Source organism: Podarcis bocagei (assembly GCF_964188305.1).
Source record: "Podarcis bocagei genome assembly, chromosome: 2".
In the NCBI taxonomy this organism is placed as follows: domain Eukaryota; kingdom Metazoa; phylum Chordata; class Lepidosauria; order Squamata; family Lacertidae; genus Podarcis; species Podarcis bocagei.
This window is the reverse complement of record NC_138126.1, coordinates 50,032,574-50,048,049: the sequence shown is the minus strand read 5'-3', so window position 1 is coordinate 50,048,049 and position 15,476 is coordinate 50,032,574. Positions and strand designations below refer to the sequence as shown.

The window sequence follows — 15,476 nt, the reverse complement described above, 5'->3', positions numbered from 1 at the left end:
AACTCCCATCATTTGTGCCACTTGGGGCTGATAGGAGTTGGAGTCTAACAGCAATCTGGAGGGTTCAGCATTCCTGACATCAATAACACATTGAATTGTGATCATTGTCAATTAAATTGACATTCTCTTGATCAAGTCTTCAAGAAGAAAGCTAGTGTTGACCTTCAGAGGAGTGCAGTAAGTTTAAATTAGCCACAGAATCTTCCAAACCCTATGGATAAACAAAGGTGAGTGTAACTCAAATCATCTGAGTAGCTTTCCTTATAGATACTTGCGCTGGTGATGAACTATGTAAGATCAGACATTAGATGGCAGCATAGCACTGCCATGTATAATCAACCATTGACATAGCCTTCACTGAAATCTGAGCAGGCAGAGCCATTATTCAACACACACACACACACACACACACACACACACACACACACACACACACAGACATGCATGTTTTGAATATGTTGTGTTTATGTAAAAAGTGAAAGTTAAGACTTGTATTGAATGTGTTTCTCTTTACTGCAAAACACAGTATTATTAAAATGCAGAAACAAAGCCCCACTGGCATAAAATCATATATGGCAACAAGGAAACAGAAACTCTATATGTTTCACTTTCTGCTACATTTGAAAGTTCTTTTTGGCTACAGTATGGAAATATTAACAGGAAATGTTTCCACGGTCCAAAGAAGCAGCCTTGAAAAAATGCATATACTTAAAACGAACAGAGTATATATATAATCTTCCACAACGGGAAAGCTAGTAGGCGTCAGAGAGACAAAAAAGGAAAAACACCAGCCACAATTCAAAACACAATAGTAATGACTCCTCTTGTATTACAGATTAGAATATATAGTAATACTGTGTAATACAGAGCACATGAAACATCCTCAAATTAATTCCATTTGTTCTCATCGTGTGTCTTAAAAACATAAAATTCTGATCTTAATACATACATATACATATATATATAAAATTTGTAAAAAAAATACATTCTTAGGTGTGTGTGTGTGTGTGTGTGCACGCACACACACACACACACACACACACACACACACTGTGTTTTGTTACCCTACATCATGATATAGTATCATTCGCAGAGACATTCTCACATGCTGAATGTCAGCTGGGCTGCTGAGTCCAGCCACTTCAATCAGTAACTTAGTTTTTCTTTTTAGTGAGTGAAAGTCACTCAGTCACTTCATTTACACCTCTAAAATTGTCGAGACTCTTCCTAAAACTTTGAAGAGCATTGCCATCCCCTAGTTCCTCTCCGTCAAGTGATGAAAAAGATATTGGGCTGAATGAAGGCTTATAAGGGAGTAACTGCTCTGAGAGACCCAATCAATTTAGAATTTGGGCAGAGTAATCCCAGTTTGTGCTGCTCGCTATGGTTAGGAGGTGTCCTCCTGACAGGCCTCACCAGCAGTGGGCTGCACCACTGCAGAGGCCCTTGCCAAAGGTGGTGTTTCAAGCAGCGGTAACCAGCAGTAGGTCCTCAGAGTGATTTGTGGGAGAGGTCAGAGCTGGGCTGGCAATGGATCAAAGCAAACACAGTTCCTGGAGAGGAGTCTAATTTTGGACCCCTGAGCTGCAGCAGCCTGAAGCTGGCACAGCAAAATAGGTACAGCATCTCTTCCTTCACCTTCTGCCTTAGCCAGCAGGAGCCAACAGCAATGAATCTGCCACTGCACACCCTTGCTCCTGTTAGAACTGCACCCTTAAAAGTCTACACTATTTGGGCTTTCAGTGTGAGCACATATACACTCAGATTTTCAGTGGTTTTCACAAGCTACCTGGCAAGCTCTCCTGTGGACCAGCAATGGTGTTCTGTGCTTGGACCATCCAAAGCCCCTCATCAAGAAATGAGCTGCCTTGTTCTCATCCATAGGAACCTTCTAACCATTCTTTAACATTTGTTCCATGTAAAGTGCCTTGTTGTGGTAGATGCAGTGATGCCAGCTCTATAGCCAAGTTTGTGTACACGATCTTTCTCCCTTGGTTATAGATGTTTCAGCCACCATGTATCAGCATGGACATTGCAAGTGGGACAAAATTAGGCCCATACTGTATAAATAACATTGGAAGCATTTTAAATTAAAATGCCAACTATATTCAGGATATTTCTCCTCATACGGTCAAAATTTCTCAATGGACTGAGAAACAAATCCAGCTGAAACAAATGGGACTTAATTCAGATGCATTCTGATCCAAATAGTGCGCTAGTATAAATCAGCGGCAATTAAAAGTTTACCACCTCTGAATATGGAATTTTGGCTCTCATAACTATTGAAATCAGTGCGCCTTTTCAGTAAAATCTGGTTTCAGTTGAGGTGTAAGTTTCTCAGTTTGCTTATTGGAGTTATACAGCTTTAAACTTATTTCTGTGGGACTATTCGCTCTAATAAAGTTTAATAGCATGTGTAAATGCTTCCAGTTCTGAGTCGTAGCCAATTTCACGTTGATACCGCATGAAGACGTTGGTCTTGAAAAAGCAGTTGATCCGCTACTTTTGGGTTGAGGGACCTGTCGCCCTCCCAGTGCGGCTAGTAAAATGGTTCCAAATGGAACAGGATAGTAAATTTGAGCATACTCCAATGTTTGACATAAACACGGTTTGAGACAATAAAATATGAACCTTCCTTGGAATGTGTTAAATGTAATCTTGTTGTATAGGATAGATCTCAGTATTGTGCTATTACAGACACTCCATCTGTGCAAGCATTTCAGCTTGCCAGGTACAATGATCAGCCCTCTCTTTCCCCTACACACTGCTCTGAGGGTTCTCCTGACCCCTCCAGACCCAATTTTGGTTGTGCAGCAGAAGAGAGGGAAGCCATTTTGCATAAGTGGAAGCCCTTGCGCAGGCGAAAACAGCTCCAAGAGTATATTTGTAAGAAAGTTGTTCCACAAGAGTGTAGCAAGGAAAATTCACCAGTCATTCTTTGGAAATCATTTGAACTTGCTTCAGAGTAAATGTGATTATTGTTGAGAGTTTAGGATTTTGAACTATTCCTGTAAACTGCTTGAAGTTTTGCTAAAATCAAGTCGTATATATATGTTAACTCCGATCTGTGACTCCAGTACTATTATTGTCCAAGAGCAAAGTGGTGTGTGTTCTCCCTGCCTACTTAAATGTATCAAAGGTCTTGGGGATAATAAAGTAACACATTTCAGTTTAATAATTTCAGTTTGCCGGGGAGATGCAGGGTGGGGGGGATACTCCCTGGTCCTGAACAGGATAACTGTTCCCCTGAAAGACCAGGTGCGCAGCCTGGGAGTCATTTTGGACTCACAGCTGTCGATTCTGTGTCCAGGGCAGCTGTATATCAGCTCCATCTAGTTCGCAGGCTGAGACCCTACCTGCCCACAGACTGTCTCACCCAAGTGCACGCCCTGGTTATCTCCTGCTTGGACTACTGCAATGCACTCTACGTGGGGCTGCCTTTGAAAGTGACTCGGAAACTACAACTAATCTTGAATGCGGCAGCTAGACTGGTGACTGAGAGTGGCCATCGGGACCAAATAACACTGGCCCTAAAAGATCTTCACTGGCTGCCAGTACGTTTCTGAGCACAATTCAAAGTGTTGGTGCTGATCTTCAAAGCCCTAAATGACCTTGGCCCAGTATACCTGATGGAGTGTCTCCACCCCCACCACTCAGCCTGGTCCTCCTCCAAGGGTCTTCTGCTGGTGACGCCCTCCCTTCAGATGTCAAAGAGATAATTTTAGAAGACATCTGAAGGTAGCCATGTATTGGGAGGTTTTTAACACTTGATGTTTTTATTATGTTTTTAGATATGCTTTAAGCCACCCAAGGCGGCTGGGGAAACCAAGCCAGATGGGTGGGTTATAAATAATAATAATAATAAATGTTATTTGTTTTTATTTTACAGCAGGCTGTTGAAGTTTCATTTTCTGAAAAGAAACTCATCAGCTGTTGTACTTTGTTTTGTTTATAGGCACCAATGCTGGATTGAGAAACATCATGGATTAGACACAATTTAATTTAGGAATGTAATGTCAGCATTATCAAACCATAAGCGAGAAAAAGACATTGAGAATCTGCCACAGGGTTTTATCCCCCCCCCCAATAAATGGTATTTTAAAAAACTGAAATAGAGATTCAAACTACACACTAGGTTTTCCATGCGTTGTTAAGGGCTTCTATAATAGATCATACAAAGACAAGAGGAAAATAGCCCCTGCTGCCACTTGCTTCCAGAATCTGGGGTATACTTTTTTCCACTGACATTGGTGCCCACATATGCTAAGAACACTAACTCCTGGTCAGTACCCTCATTCATCAATTTATCAAAACATTTCATGATGCCCACCAACCTTCGCACCTGCATGCCAAAACCCTGTGATTTCAATGAGCAAATCTGCCACTAGGAGCACTCTAACCCAGAAGCATATAATTGATGAAAGGATATCAGCTCATCGCCATAGATAGTTTCTTACTTTCTCGAATGTTAGGCCCACTTACTCCATGCTAGCACTGCATACAGGCCATCAGCACCAGTATATAATCTCTTTTAACAATATGTATTTTCCATCAAGGAAGATCTCCATATTAACAGTTTAGCCAGGTCAGGTACCATTTGCACTGAGCTCTCTGCATTTGCCCTGCATGAAAATAACCACGCAGTTTGCTTCTAGTTCCACTCCTCTTCGATCGCCTATTCTTACGACCACAAGCATGTGACAGTTTAACTCGGCTGTTTCTTTGCAGGCACAGTCGGCCACGTGATCTCACACTTATTTCTAGTCATGTAGGATAGCTCAGTGCAAATGAAACTTTCCTTACAGGCAAACTGCAACTCATGTACATAATAAGAACACAAAATCCCAGCATTAGTTCAGATATGATGACAGTGTTGGTTTCATTTTTGTAGTAACCCTATATTCTACAAAATCCTATTTGTTCTTCTTTCAAAAGGAAGTTAACATGAAAAATATTCACAAAATCATAACTGCCCTTATACAATTGTTTTCATCATTGGCCTTGGTAAAGGAAGTTGTTTGTGTGTGTGTGTGTGTGTGTGTGTGTGTGTGTGTGTGTATAGGAACGAAAGATAAAAACCTTCCCCTAAATACGATGGCAGTTATGTACCCAGAGCAAGTTGCTGAGTTTAAGTTACCGGTAAATGTTAACAGCCACAATGCATTGTATGTAGCAAAAAAGACTCGGTGTATTTAAAGATTGCTAAACCAGTATTAAGGCTTTCATAGCTGTAAATTCTGGGAAAATTTGTTTCTCCTAATATAGAAAAACAGAGAAATCCAAGTCTCAGAGGAAACATTAATGCCCCACTTAAACGGTGTTAGCCTTTCATAAGCAGCAAATCTCATTTCTCTCTGGGGAGTCCTGCCTGAAAACTAAGATAACCTACACTTACCCTTGCTTTTTCAGAGACTCCATAAAACTCTACAGCTGTAGCTGACAGTGGAATATTTAAATGATTTGAACAGTGTAAATGCCTTGTGTTCATTTAAATAACTGAAGAGTTCAATTACTTGAATGTCAACAATTATTCCTGTCGGAGTTTACATGTTAAAAAAGAAAGAGTATCTGAATCCCTGTGAGAGCATTAAATTGCTATCTAATTAGCAATCCTAAATTACATATATTAAAAAGATAATTAACAGTTTGAATGCCTTTCTGGAAAAACCAGTTGCACATACAAATGAAATGCAAGAAATTTGGTAGTAAGATACCTGCAGTTTACTTTGCTTCTTTACTTTCAACTTTGACGTTAGGTAGAAACAAGCTCACCGAGTTTTAAGTCTGGTAATGTTGAAATGATGGCAGATGGTTTAAATTATTTCCACTCTAAGGAGATATAATTATAAGCAGCTGTCAGTTTTACATAATCCTGAATGATAAGGTCTTAAGAATGCAAATTAAATCCTAAATTAAGAGGGTTTGCCGTGGAAAGAATCAAGTACACGTCACACTACTAATCTGCTTGTATGTGGTTGATCTGATCTGAAGGTATTGTTTACCCAGTCTTTATACTATAAAGTTTATAGGTACATAAAGATCTGTGCACTATTTTCTCTGTCATTAATTTAGACCAGGGGTAGCCAGTGTGGTACCCTCCAAATTTTATTTAGCTCCTATCATCCCTGGTTATGCTGGCTGAGGCTGATGGGCATTGGAGTCCAATGGTAGCTGGATGGCACCATGTTGTCTACCCCTTATTTTGATCAATACAGTACTTCTTAAAGCCTTGTAGTAAGGAAGCCCCTTTTAGTCATGCTTGATCCATTTGGCTCTCCAGAAATACAAAACAGAGGGCAGATTCTCTATTCCATATGACAAAATTACCACAAGGCATTTTACCACAAGGTCCAAGTGCTTCAGGCTATTCCATACAGCTGCTTTTTCACGTTGTGATAGTAGTATTTACCACGTTGGGGGGGGGCTTTTGAAAAGCAGCAAGTTCCAGCTGTACTGAAGAGTGACTTTATCTCCTCAGAAGTAGCATGAGAGGATGGCCAATGTAAAAATACAGATACCTCAGCTGTATAATCTGTCTATAGCAAAGGTTCTCAGCTCAGAAAGAATGGGGCTTTGAGGGCCTTTAGAATCCAGGCTTGTGGGATCTGCTCAGCTTTTAGTTAGTTTTTTTACTAGAACCCTAGGATCCACCAACAAGAGTCAGAACAGTAATGGGGGTGTCAGCATATTCTTAGAATTAAGTAACAGAGTGCCTCTGAGCATATCCTCATAGTCCTTTCACACACAAAATCCTACCCCAACAAACTTTATCTCAGCAGCCTAATTTAGAAGGGTGTCGTTGTTGTTGTTGTTATTATCAGTGTTGCTGCTCACAGTCAGAATCCTTGCTGATATGCTGTAAATCAGTCTGAGATCTAGTGGAAGCTGATCTATCTTCTGTCTAGCCAGTGCATTCTGATCTACCTTCTGCTTCAGAGTTCTCCAAAGTTGAAAATATCTATGGGAGAGGTGGGGGAAGTTCCAATAGCTCCCATTATCAGTTGCATTGATGGATTCCTTGCAATAGCTTGCATTGTTATGATTAGGTAGGTTTGATGAATTAGGACAAAGACTTGCCTGAGGAGGGATTAGTCAGCTTCTTTTCATACATTCATATTTTCATGCACTCCTGCACTGCAGGTGGTTGGACTAGATTACTCTCGGGGTCTCTTCCAGCTCTAGAATTCTATAATTCTGTGGTACCAACAGCTGTTTATATCTCTTTAGAAGACTTTTCCACTTTGAGAACCAGAGGTTTAGATGTGTTCTGTGTTGTTTGTAACATAAGCGTGTACTGGGGGGGGGGGCGGCGGATGAGAAATCAAAATTTTCTCATGCGTTACATTGCCAGGGGGTTCTTTCAGGGCTGTACATCTTTATTTGCTTCCCTTTTTCCCCCTGTGTGAAAGCTGAGGTTTATTCCCCCACCCACTGCCCCTCCTTTTATGTGACATAGTTAAGGGTTGGGGTTTTTTCATTGCATTATGGGTTGGAAATTTTACTGCATGGCAGATTGTTACTGCCAGCTGGCATGGACATCCAATCCAAAATAACTGGTCTTCATTGCCAACCATAATCTAAGAATTTCTGGATTAAAATCTTAAATTATAGCTTTGGTCTGCAGCTCTTTCTTTGGAAAGGGAGGGAAAAGGTTAGCTCTTATTCTCTTATAAGAAAGCAAAGAAAGTCACACTTTTCTTTAATCTTAATCTTGGGAGTTTGCTTTTACAAGGACCCTTTTATGAGTGAACACATTTCAAATGCTTTACAAATTCAGGGCCCAGCAGGGCTCAGTAAAGGATCATGCTCAGCTACAAAATAAATGCAGCTCACATGATACTAGGATTGCAGGAAACCAGGTTTGGTTTTTTTAAAGCAAATTAAATAAAAAAAGCTTAAAAGCCTGCCAGTGGAGATTTAAACCGAGAGCCCATGCTGCTCCCAGACACATCCCCAGGGGGAGAGTTGTACGTATGCCAACTTAATTCTTCCTCTGGGAATTTAACTCCGATAAATGGAGCAGAGAGGTAGTTTTGCAACTCCAAAGGCTGAAGCCTAACTTCCATTCTAATAATGAAACCCAACACTGGGCGGGGTTCCCTAGGCTAGACTTGTCACGTGATATTTCTGCCTTACCTTGTTAAGTGCTCACTCGCTAAGAAGGTATGTTGTCTAGAGCCAAGGATATTAGCAAACTGGATTTGCATGTTGCTTTTAAGATGTTACTCTCCCCCTCCCCATCTCCCTGTTACATGCTTGAGTCATTTGGATATTTGAACTCAACAAATTCCTTATCCCACCGGCAACACCTGGCAGTGTTGCGTGCCCTTTTTAACTTCTGCTTCTTCCATCGATGCAGGGGAACAAGATCCAGCAGAGGTTCCTGCTACAGGAAGATGGGGGGGGGGGTACCTTCCCACTGTAGCCCGCTCTCTTCAGGAAGGGTTCCCAACTCTCTGGGGAAGCTTTCCAAAAAGAGGGGGGAAATGGTGAAAACCCCCTCTCCTTTCCCCGCAATGGGATTAGTCTGTGAGTGAAGTTTAAAGCAGAAGCAGAGCACTGCTGAAATCAAACCACAGGCCTATCATGTCCAACATCCTACGTCTCACACTGTGGCCAAGCAGATGACTTTGGGAAGTCAACGATCAGGACATGCAGGCAATAATAGCCCTCTCCCACGGTTGTTCCCCAGTGCCTGGACATCAACTATCTGGATTCACGCCAATCTGTTTTATTTATATTAACTTGATTTACACCCTGCATTACTTATAACAACTTGAGTAAATCACCAGAGCAACAACGCAAGATAAAAGAAAGAGAAAAACTGAGATAGAAATAATTATAAAAGCATGTTAACAATAAGAAAAGCAATATTAACGTTTTGGCAGCGTACCAGATTAAACCTGTAACAGTTACCCAAAAGCCTTCCAAAAACAAGGAGTTTCAGTGCTTTCCCATGTTTGTTATGGGTTTCATACATGTTCCATTAGGCTGGTACAGTGGTGCCTCGCAAGACGAAAAGAATCCGTTCCGCGAGTCTCTTCGTCTTGCGGTTTTTTCATCTTGCGAAGCAAGCCCATTAGCGGCTTAGCGCTCTTAGCCGCTTAGCGGGCTTAGCGGATCAGCTGATAAGCGGTTTAGCGGCTTAGCGGATCAGCTGATAAGCGGCTTAGCAGCTTAGCGGATCAGCTGTTAAGCGGCTTAGCGGCTTAGGATCAGCTGATAAGCGGCTTAGCGGCTTGGGGAAAGGGGGGGGGGAGGAAAAAACCCCCGCAGGAACTCGCAAGACATTTTCGTCTTGCGAAGCAAGCCCATAGGAAATTCGTTTTGCGAAGCACCTCCAAAACGGAAAACCCTTTCGTCTAGTGGGTTTTCCGTCTTGCGAGGCATTCGTCTTGCGGGGCACCACTGTACTGCTATAAGCATGCCAATGCTGTCAGCCTCCTCCCTTGGGCAGCTCAAAGTGGCTGCTAGAAAGTGGGCAAGGAGGAGGGGAGGCTGCCACCACTGAAGCCCAGCCCCACGTCCCATGCCAGCTCTGAGGGGCAGACAGAAGAAGAAAGGGGGAGCAGATCACAAGGAGTCTTGATTTTTTTATTTTAAAAAATGTTTTGTGTGTCTGCATTTAATCTTGCTCCTTTATAAAATTTATTTATTTGTATGTGTTTTTCTTTTTGTAAATCTACCAAAGAATAAAACAAAATCTCAGGATAGTGGAGGGTGTGTAGTGGTGGAGGAAATGCTTTGGGGGAGGAGATGACAAAAAATGGGGGGGGTCGAGGAGGCTCAGTTGTGGGAGGGTGGGAGAAATGTCCCTATTTTCATCTGAGTAATGTTGGAGGGTATGTAATACCTCAAGAGGATTAGAGTGAGATTGAGAGGACAATCCAAGTTTTCCTCATGCCAGGCTGTGGAAGAGGGTCGGATTGAGTGGAGGTCTCCCTCTGCTTAGCTCTGCTGTCTGAGCAGGCCTGCTGCCTGCTGCCAAATATGAGGGTAGGCAAGAGTATTGGTTATACCAATGTCGGCAGAGCCCAGAGAAAAGGCCCCCAAATGTGCTGTTCTGAGAGTGGAGGAGGTGGCAGTTTGCTGGCTCTTAAGCTAGTTTCACTGCTGTTGGGTGAAGGCCTCAAGCCTGATTCAAACCCAGTCACTATGCTAGCCTGGAGCTTGTGAAGGAGCAGGTCTGAATTGTTTTTCCCCCTCTTCCCTTGCAGCGGAGCTGTAGGTACAGTAAATAATTCTGCCACTCTGCAGAACCCTGCTGGTGTAGAGTGGGGAGGTTGTATTTTGCCCTAAATGTGGAAATGTTCTGAAACATGCTGGCCAAAATAAAAATGTTCAGAAGATGCTACAATCCTCAGAAATTTAGCCCTCTCTCACGTCTGTGTGAATAAAGGTAAAAATGTTTATAGATTGCCACACTGAGATTACAGAATCCATCGTGCAGTGCAGCTGTGAACAAAGCGTGTGTGCTTAAAAGAATTTAACACCTTTTCCTGAAGCAAACAATTCCTCAGAGTAATGCTGGCAGAATTTGTATAGGCAGTTAGATTTTTGGCAGAATTCATAGCTTGGTGCCAGAAAAGAGTTTTTCAGATGGATGTCTTTCTGTGGATTTTGTACAGCCTTAGTTTTAACACTGAGTAATACAGAATAACAAACTGTGTGCACTTGAGATGTACTCGTAACAGAATGCATTGATTTATTTTCTTGGGTGAGCTCACAACATTTCATTGTAGGTATTAGCTTTAACCCATAACAAGGTGTTTCTTCAGGGTCCCTCAGTTGTGATGTGCAGCAGGGGGCAGGATTTTCCTACGTTACAGGAACGCCAGTGTCAAAGCCATTTGTCATCATGTGATGCTTATTTTAAAATGTGAGATTTACAGTGTTACCATATTAGTGATAAAAACAAATAGCATGTCTCTATTAGCGTGCTTCTTGTGTTCTCCCACCCATCTGCCCCCATGAAAGGGCTGATAAACTACAGTATCAGCAGATATTAACACCAAACTTCCTAGGAATAGGGCCTTATCTTGTTTAAAGAGAAATATGTAAACGTTTTGTTGATAACACTTTAGGAAATATCACTTCCTGCATGGCTGCAAGAACTATTTCAGGATGTATTTTATAAACTTTGGGAGTACGACTTGCATACTTTCCATATGGTGTAGTAGCTGGTAGTCTAATGTATCTGTGGTGCTCATACAAAGCAATTTTCTTTTATTAGGTGTCCAAGTTTATTTGTCCCCAATTCCTTGGTGTCAAGGGTACACTGAAATCCATTCTGGAGCCCCCAAGAGTTGTGTTAAAACAAAACATTTGATTGTGTAAAGCTGTGTGTGCTTACCTCAGGGTTAACCAAAGACATTGCTGAAACCACCCATTGCATCTAAACACCTCTCTAGCATAAAAGCTGAACTTGAGGTTGTAAAGAAATGGCTCATCATTTTGTCCAATGTCTTTTTCTAAAAAAACAAAACCACATATTTTTTTTAAACTCTAGTATGAAGAAGTAAAAAAGCGAAGGAAGCCCAACTATAGCAGCGTCGACCTTTCCGAGGTGGAGTGGGAAGACAGGGATGATGTGGTGAGTGATTTGTTCTGTCAGAGCTTGTCAGAAAGGTCAGTGCATTCACTAATATACCACTTTCAAGTGTTAAGCAGCAAGAAGAAAAGAGAAGCGAAAGATAATGGTCCATGTTCTTCCCCTTCTCCATTCAAATTTTATATTTTTTCTTCTCGTTTTGACTTTCTCGCTCTCCTTCCGCTTCGTACATATGTATCCCCATGTATAGATGTACCAAGGATATATTGCCATTTGCCCTGAGCAACATCTTGCATTCCATTGGTTACCATGGAAGGTACCAAAGGCAGGCCATATTGGGTGGTGGTCCAGGGAAGCACTTAATAAGAGGCCATGTGTATAAATCCCTGTATTGCTTAGGTTCATTTGGTTCATTTAGTCTGCTGCTCAGTGATGGGGGGGGGGCAGAGAATAGAAGAGAGCCCAGTGTTATATGGAGCTTGGGTGGGATTCAACTATTGTGCCCCACTAGTGGAAACCCAGTTGATATACCAGCTGCAGTAGGAAGGGGCAGCAAGATTTCAGGAAGCCAGAATCTGTATGTCATGTGGAGAGGATTGGCATAATATATAATTCTAGGAGACTCATATTCAAACCCATGCTCAGGCCTACTCTCTCAGCCTAATGCTTCTCATAGCTGTATAGGTCAAATGAAACAAACACACTTGGCCACCTTGCGAAGCCTGAAAGGTGAAAAACCAGGGTATAAATATTGCAATAAATAAAAAAATAACCTGAATGTGCTTAGTGGAAAGATGGGAAATAAAGGTGATAAATCACATGGTGGGTGATACACACAGCTATAAGGATTGGCAGAGGGAGACTAGTCCTGTTACAAGCTCTACCAGCCATAGAGCTTGGTAAGATGAATGAGGAGGAGGTGCCAAACCCCACCATCTCCATAGGGGCAGAATTTTAAACTTTTGAAAGCCAGGAGTCACCTCTGGATCCTGCCGAGTAAATAACATTTAGATGTTAGATTACACAAGAACAAATCCTGTGCCAAATTTTGCCAGGCTGCTCTATATCTCTGAAGAAGTTTCCCTGCTGCTTATGAAGCAATTTAAAATGCCAGAAACCAACCAATATTTTAAAAAGAACCACATTTTTGGTCTCTGTCCAAACCCCAGAATTCAGAACTGCAGGATCATGTTAGTGCTGTCCATCTAACACCTTCTTTTAGGTATGTGCTAATCTTTTCAGTTAAGTTCTTTCTGTTCCAAGATCATGCTCCTCCCTTGTACGTATCTCTGTTGTCCAGTCAGTTTGCATCTCCCTTCTGTGTCATTCTTTATTTACATGTCAATTCCTTGAGCTGTACTGTATCAAAAGTTTTCCTTATGTCCATGGCTTAACCTTTGCCTGGTCTTTCTGTTACTTCCACCATAAATCTGATTTGTTAGGCATGATTCGTTTTGTGCAAATCCATGCTGACTGTCCTTAATTAAATCATAACTTTCCAGGTGTTCTCCTTTCGGTTCCTGTTATTGAGCTTTTCCCATAATGTCTGCGCCGACTAAAGTCATGCTTGCATGTCTGCATTTTCATAGATATTTCCTAGCACTCTTCTCAAATATCAGCAGTACATTAGCATCCCCTATATCCTTCCAAAACCCACTCATTTTGGAGAGGTTTTGAATATATCAACGGAAGGTTCCCATATTTACAGTGTCACGTCTTTCTGAAATCTGGGATTCATCACATATGTCTGCCTCTGGAGCATTATCAGCATTCAGATGTAGGCATTTCTTATCCTTTTTCTCCAACTCAAGTTTGTTTTCCTTCTCCCTTGCAAAATATATGTCTGATTCTGTCCGCCCACCCCTACTCAGTTTATAAATAATGAAACATTTCATGGGTTTAGCAGTGCCAGTCCTTCTTTATTTTGCTGATTAAATCAGCTCATCTTTTCAGGGACTTTTCACCTCTTCCCTTCAGCTCTTGTGATTTCTGCTCCTAAACATTTCCACTAGATTTTGTGATGTTTCCTACATTCTTTTCTGCATTTTCAACCTGAACTTGGGCTTAATTCATTTCAAAATGAGATTTGCAAGTGAAATTCCCTACTTGAGCAGTTCAAATCAAAATACCCAGATTCTGCAATTGCTGAAGTCCATTGAACATCTCGCCAGAGACTCAGAGACTTCTGTTTAATCTGTTCATTAGCACTCACTGGAGAGCATATGCACTATCAAGCTTTCTAGAAGAAGGGAAAAGACTGACCGCCCTTCAAATTGAAACCGCGATATGCATGTTGTCCTTAGACTAGTTTGCAGAGGTTGAGGGAGGGGCCTGCTGTTATAATGCTGCTCTCATCAAGAAAGGGACCAAGGGTAGTAGGAAACAGTTAGTACACCTCATATCCTGTTGTCTCCGTGGTTGGAGCTGGAGCTGGGGTGGGGAGATTTATTTTTCTTATTCCCTGCCAGTCAATAGAATGTTTGAGAGTGTGATTGCTGACTCAGTACATCTCAGAGGCATAGGAGCTATTTGGTTCAACTCTGGATGTTTCAATCCACTATCTTGATTCAAAATGGCATCCAACTGTTGCTGCTATATCAGTGGCAGCAAAACTGCACCAATGCAATATCTTGGGTTGACTCTGGACACTAACATGTCCAGTGTCAGCTTCCAATTACTTGGACATCTGCAGGGGCCGGTGTTTTGTTTGGGACCACATCCTCATCTCAGCATTACTGTGACTTCAGCCACCACTCTGGCCCAGCAGTGACAGGTATAGAGGGTGGAGGGGCTTCAGTTCCCCCAATATTTTTTGCCCCCCCCCCAGTATTGAGGGAGCTGCCACTGGGTGCCCCCCGTGCGCCCCAGCCTCCACCCAGCAGCCCAGGAGCCTGGCTGCAGCTGGGATGAATGAAGCAAAGATCACCCATGTTCATCCCAAACTCCGCACGGCTGGGAGGAGCGTGGACAATCTTTGATTCACTCGTCCCAGCCTCTGCCTGGCTCCTGAGCTCCTGGACCATGGCTGGGATGAGCAAACAGATATCGCCCTCTGTGCAACCTGCCCCTGCCTGGCACATTCCAGGTGGCATCACGTGACGCATCACGTCACATGACCGTGCACCCTCAATGTGGGGGGGCAAGTCGTTGCTGCTGCTCTGGCCCTCTGTTGGTTCAAATGTGACTGCTGTCAACCATGGCAATACTGCAGCCACCAAACAGTCCAACCCAAAAAGGCTTCCTTAGTGTTGATAGAGATATGTAGAAGCTGCCAAGTACCCATCAGAGCTAAGCAGCTGTGTGGCTTCCAGCCTATTATGGTGCTACTGCCGCAAACGAAAAAGCCTATTTGGCTTCCACACTCATAGAACAGAGAGACTGCTGGTGGTTCCGGCACCAACATCACTGGGGTGGGGAGGAGTGGCGGTGAGTTCCGGAGGGACCTTTTTTTGCCCGGGGGTGGGGGGTGGGCATTAACAACACCTTGCTCAGGGCCACCCAAAACCTGAAACTGCAATACCTGGTTGTGTACAAGTCAGGGAGTGCATTGCCAGTTGGCAGGCCTGGCGTAGAGGATGCAAGCTTATATTGTGATACATTTGTCAACATGTCTGCCTGCCTCTTTACCCGTTTTCTATAGATTGCTTTGTGGCATTGTGTCCATTAACAAGACTAGAAAACATGCAGTTTTAATTAGATTAAAGAAGATACAGTTTTATTTTGTGTTTAAAATGTCTTCCGTAGTGAAAACGAAGCTTTATATTTGGGAGTGCACATTGTGTTACTTAGAAGTATCTGGCCTGCTTTTGGATGAAAGACCATCCATATCAATGGTCACCAGTTTCAACCCCAGAGAGGTAGCAGAACAAAAGTCTACAGAATAGATGAAAAACTGAGCTACAAAGCCAAGAACTCCATTCAGAGG

At 42.5% G+C, this 15,476-nt stretch overlaps 1 protein-coding gene across 4 annotated transcripts in view; it reads left to right on the top strand.

Annotated features, from left to right (window-relative positions):
- The window catches only part of CACNA2D3 (calcium voltage-gated channel auxiliary subunit alpha2delta 3), a 498,964-nt gene that overhangs the window by 376,410 nt on the left and 107,078 nt on the right, over window positions 1-15,476 (top strand). For all 4 annotated transcript variants that reach the window (XR_014005100.1, XR_014005101.1, XR_014005102.1 and 1 more), the window contains one exon: window positions 11,510-11,593. Coding sequence is in view for 1 of the 4 variants with exons in the window: in XM_081184001.1 (XP_081040127.1) it covers window positions 11,510-11,593 (84 nt within the window). In the remaining 3 variants the exon portion in view is untranslated. The remainder of the gene's footprint in view (window positions 1-11,509; window positions 11,594-15,476) is intronic.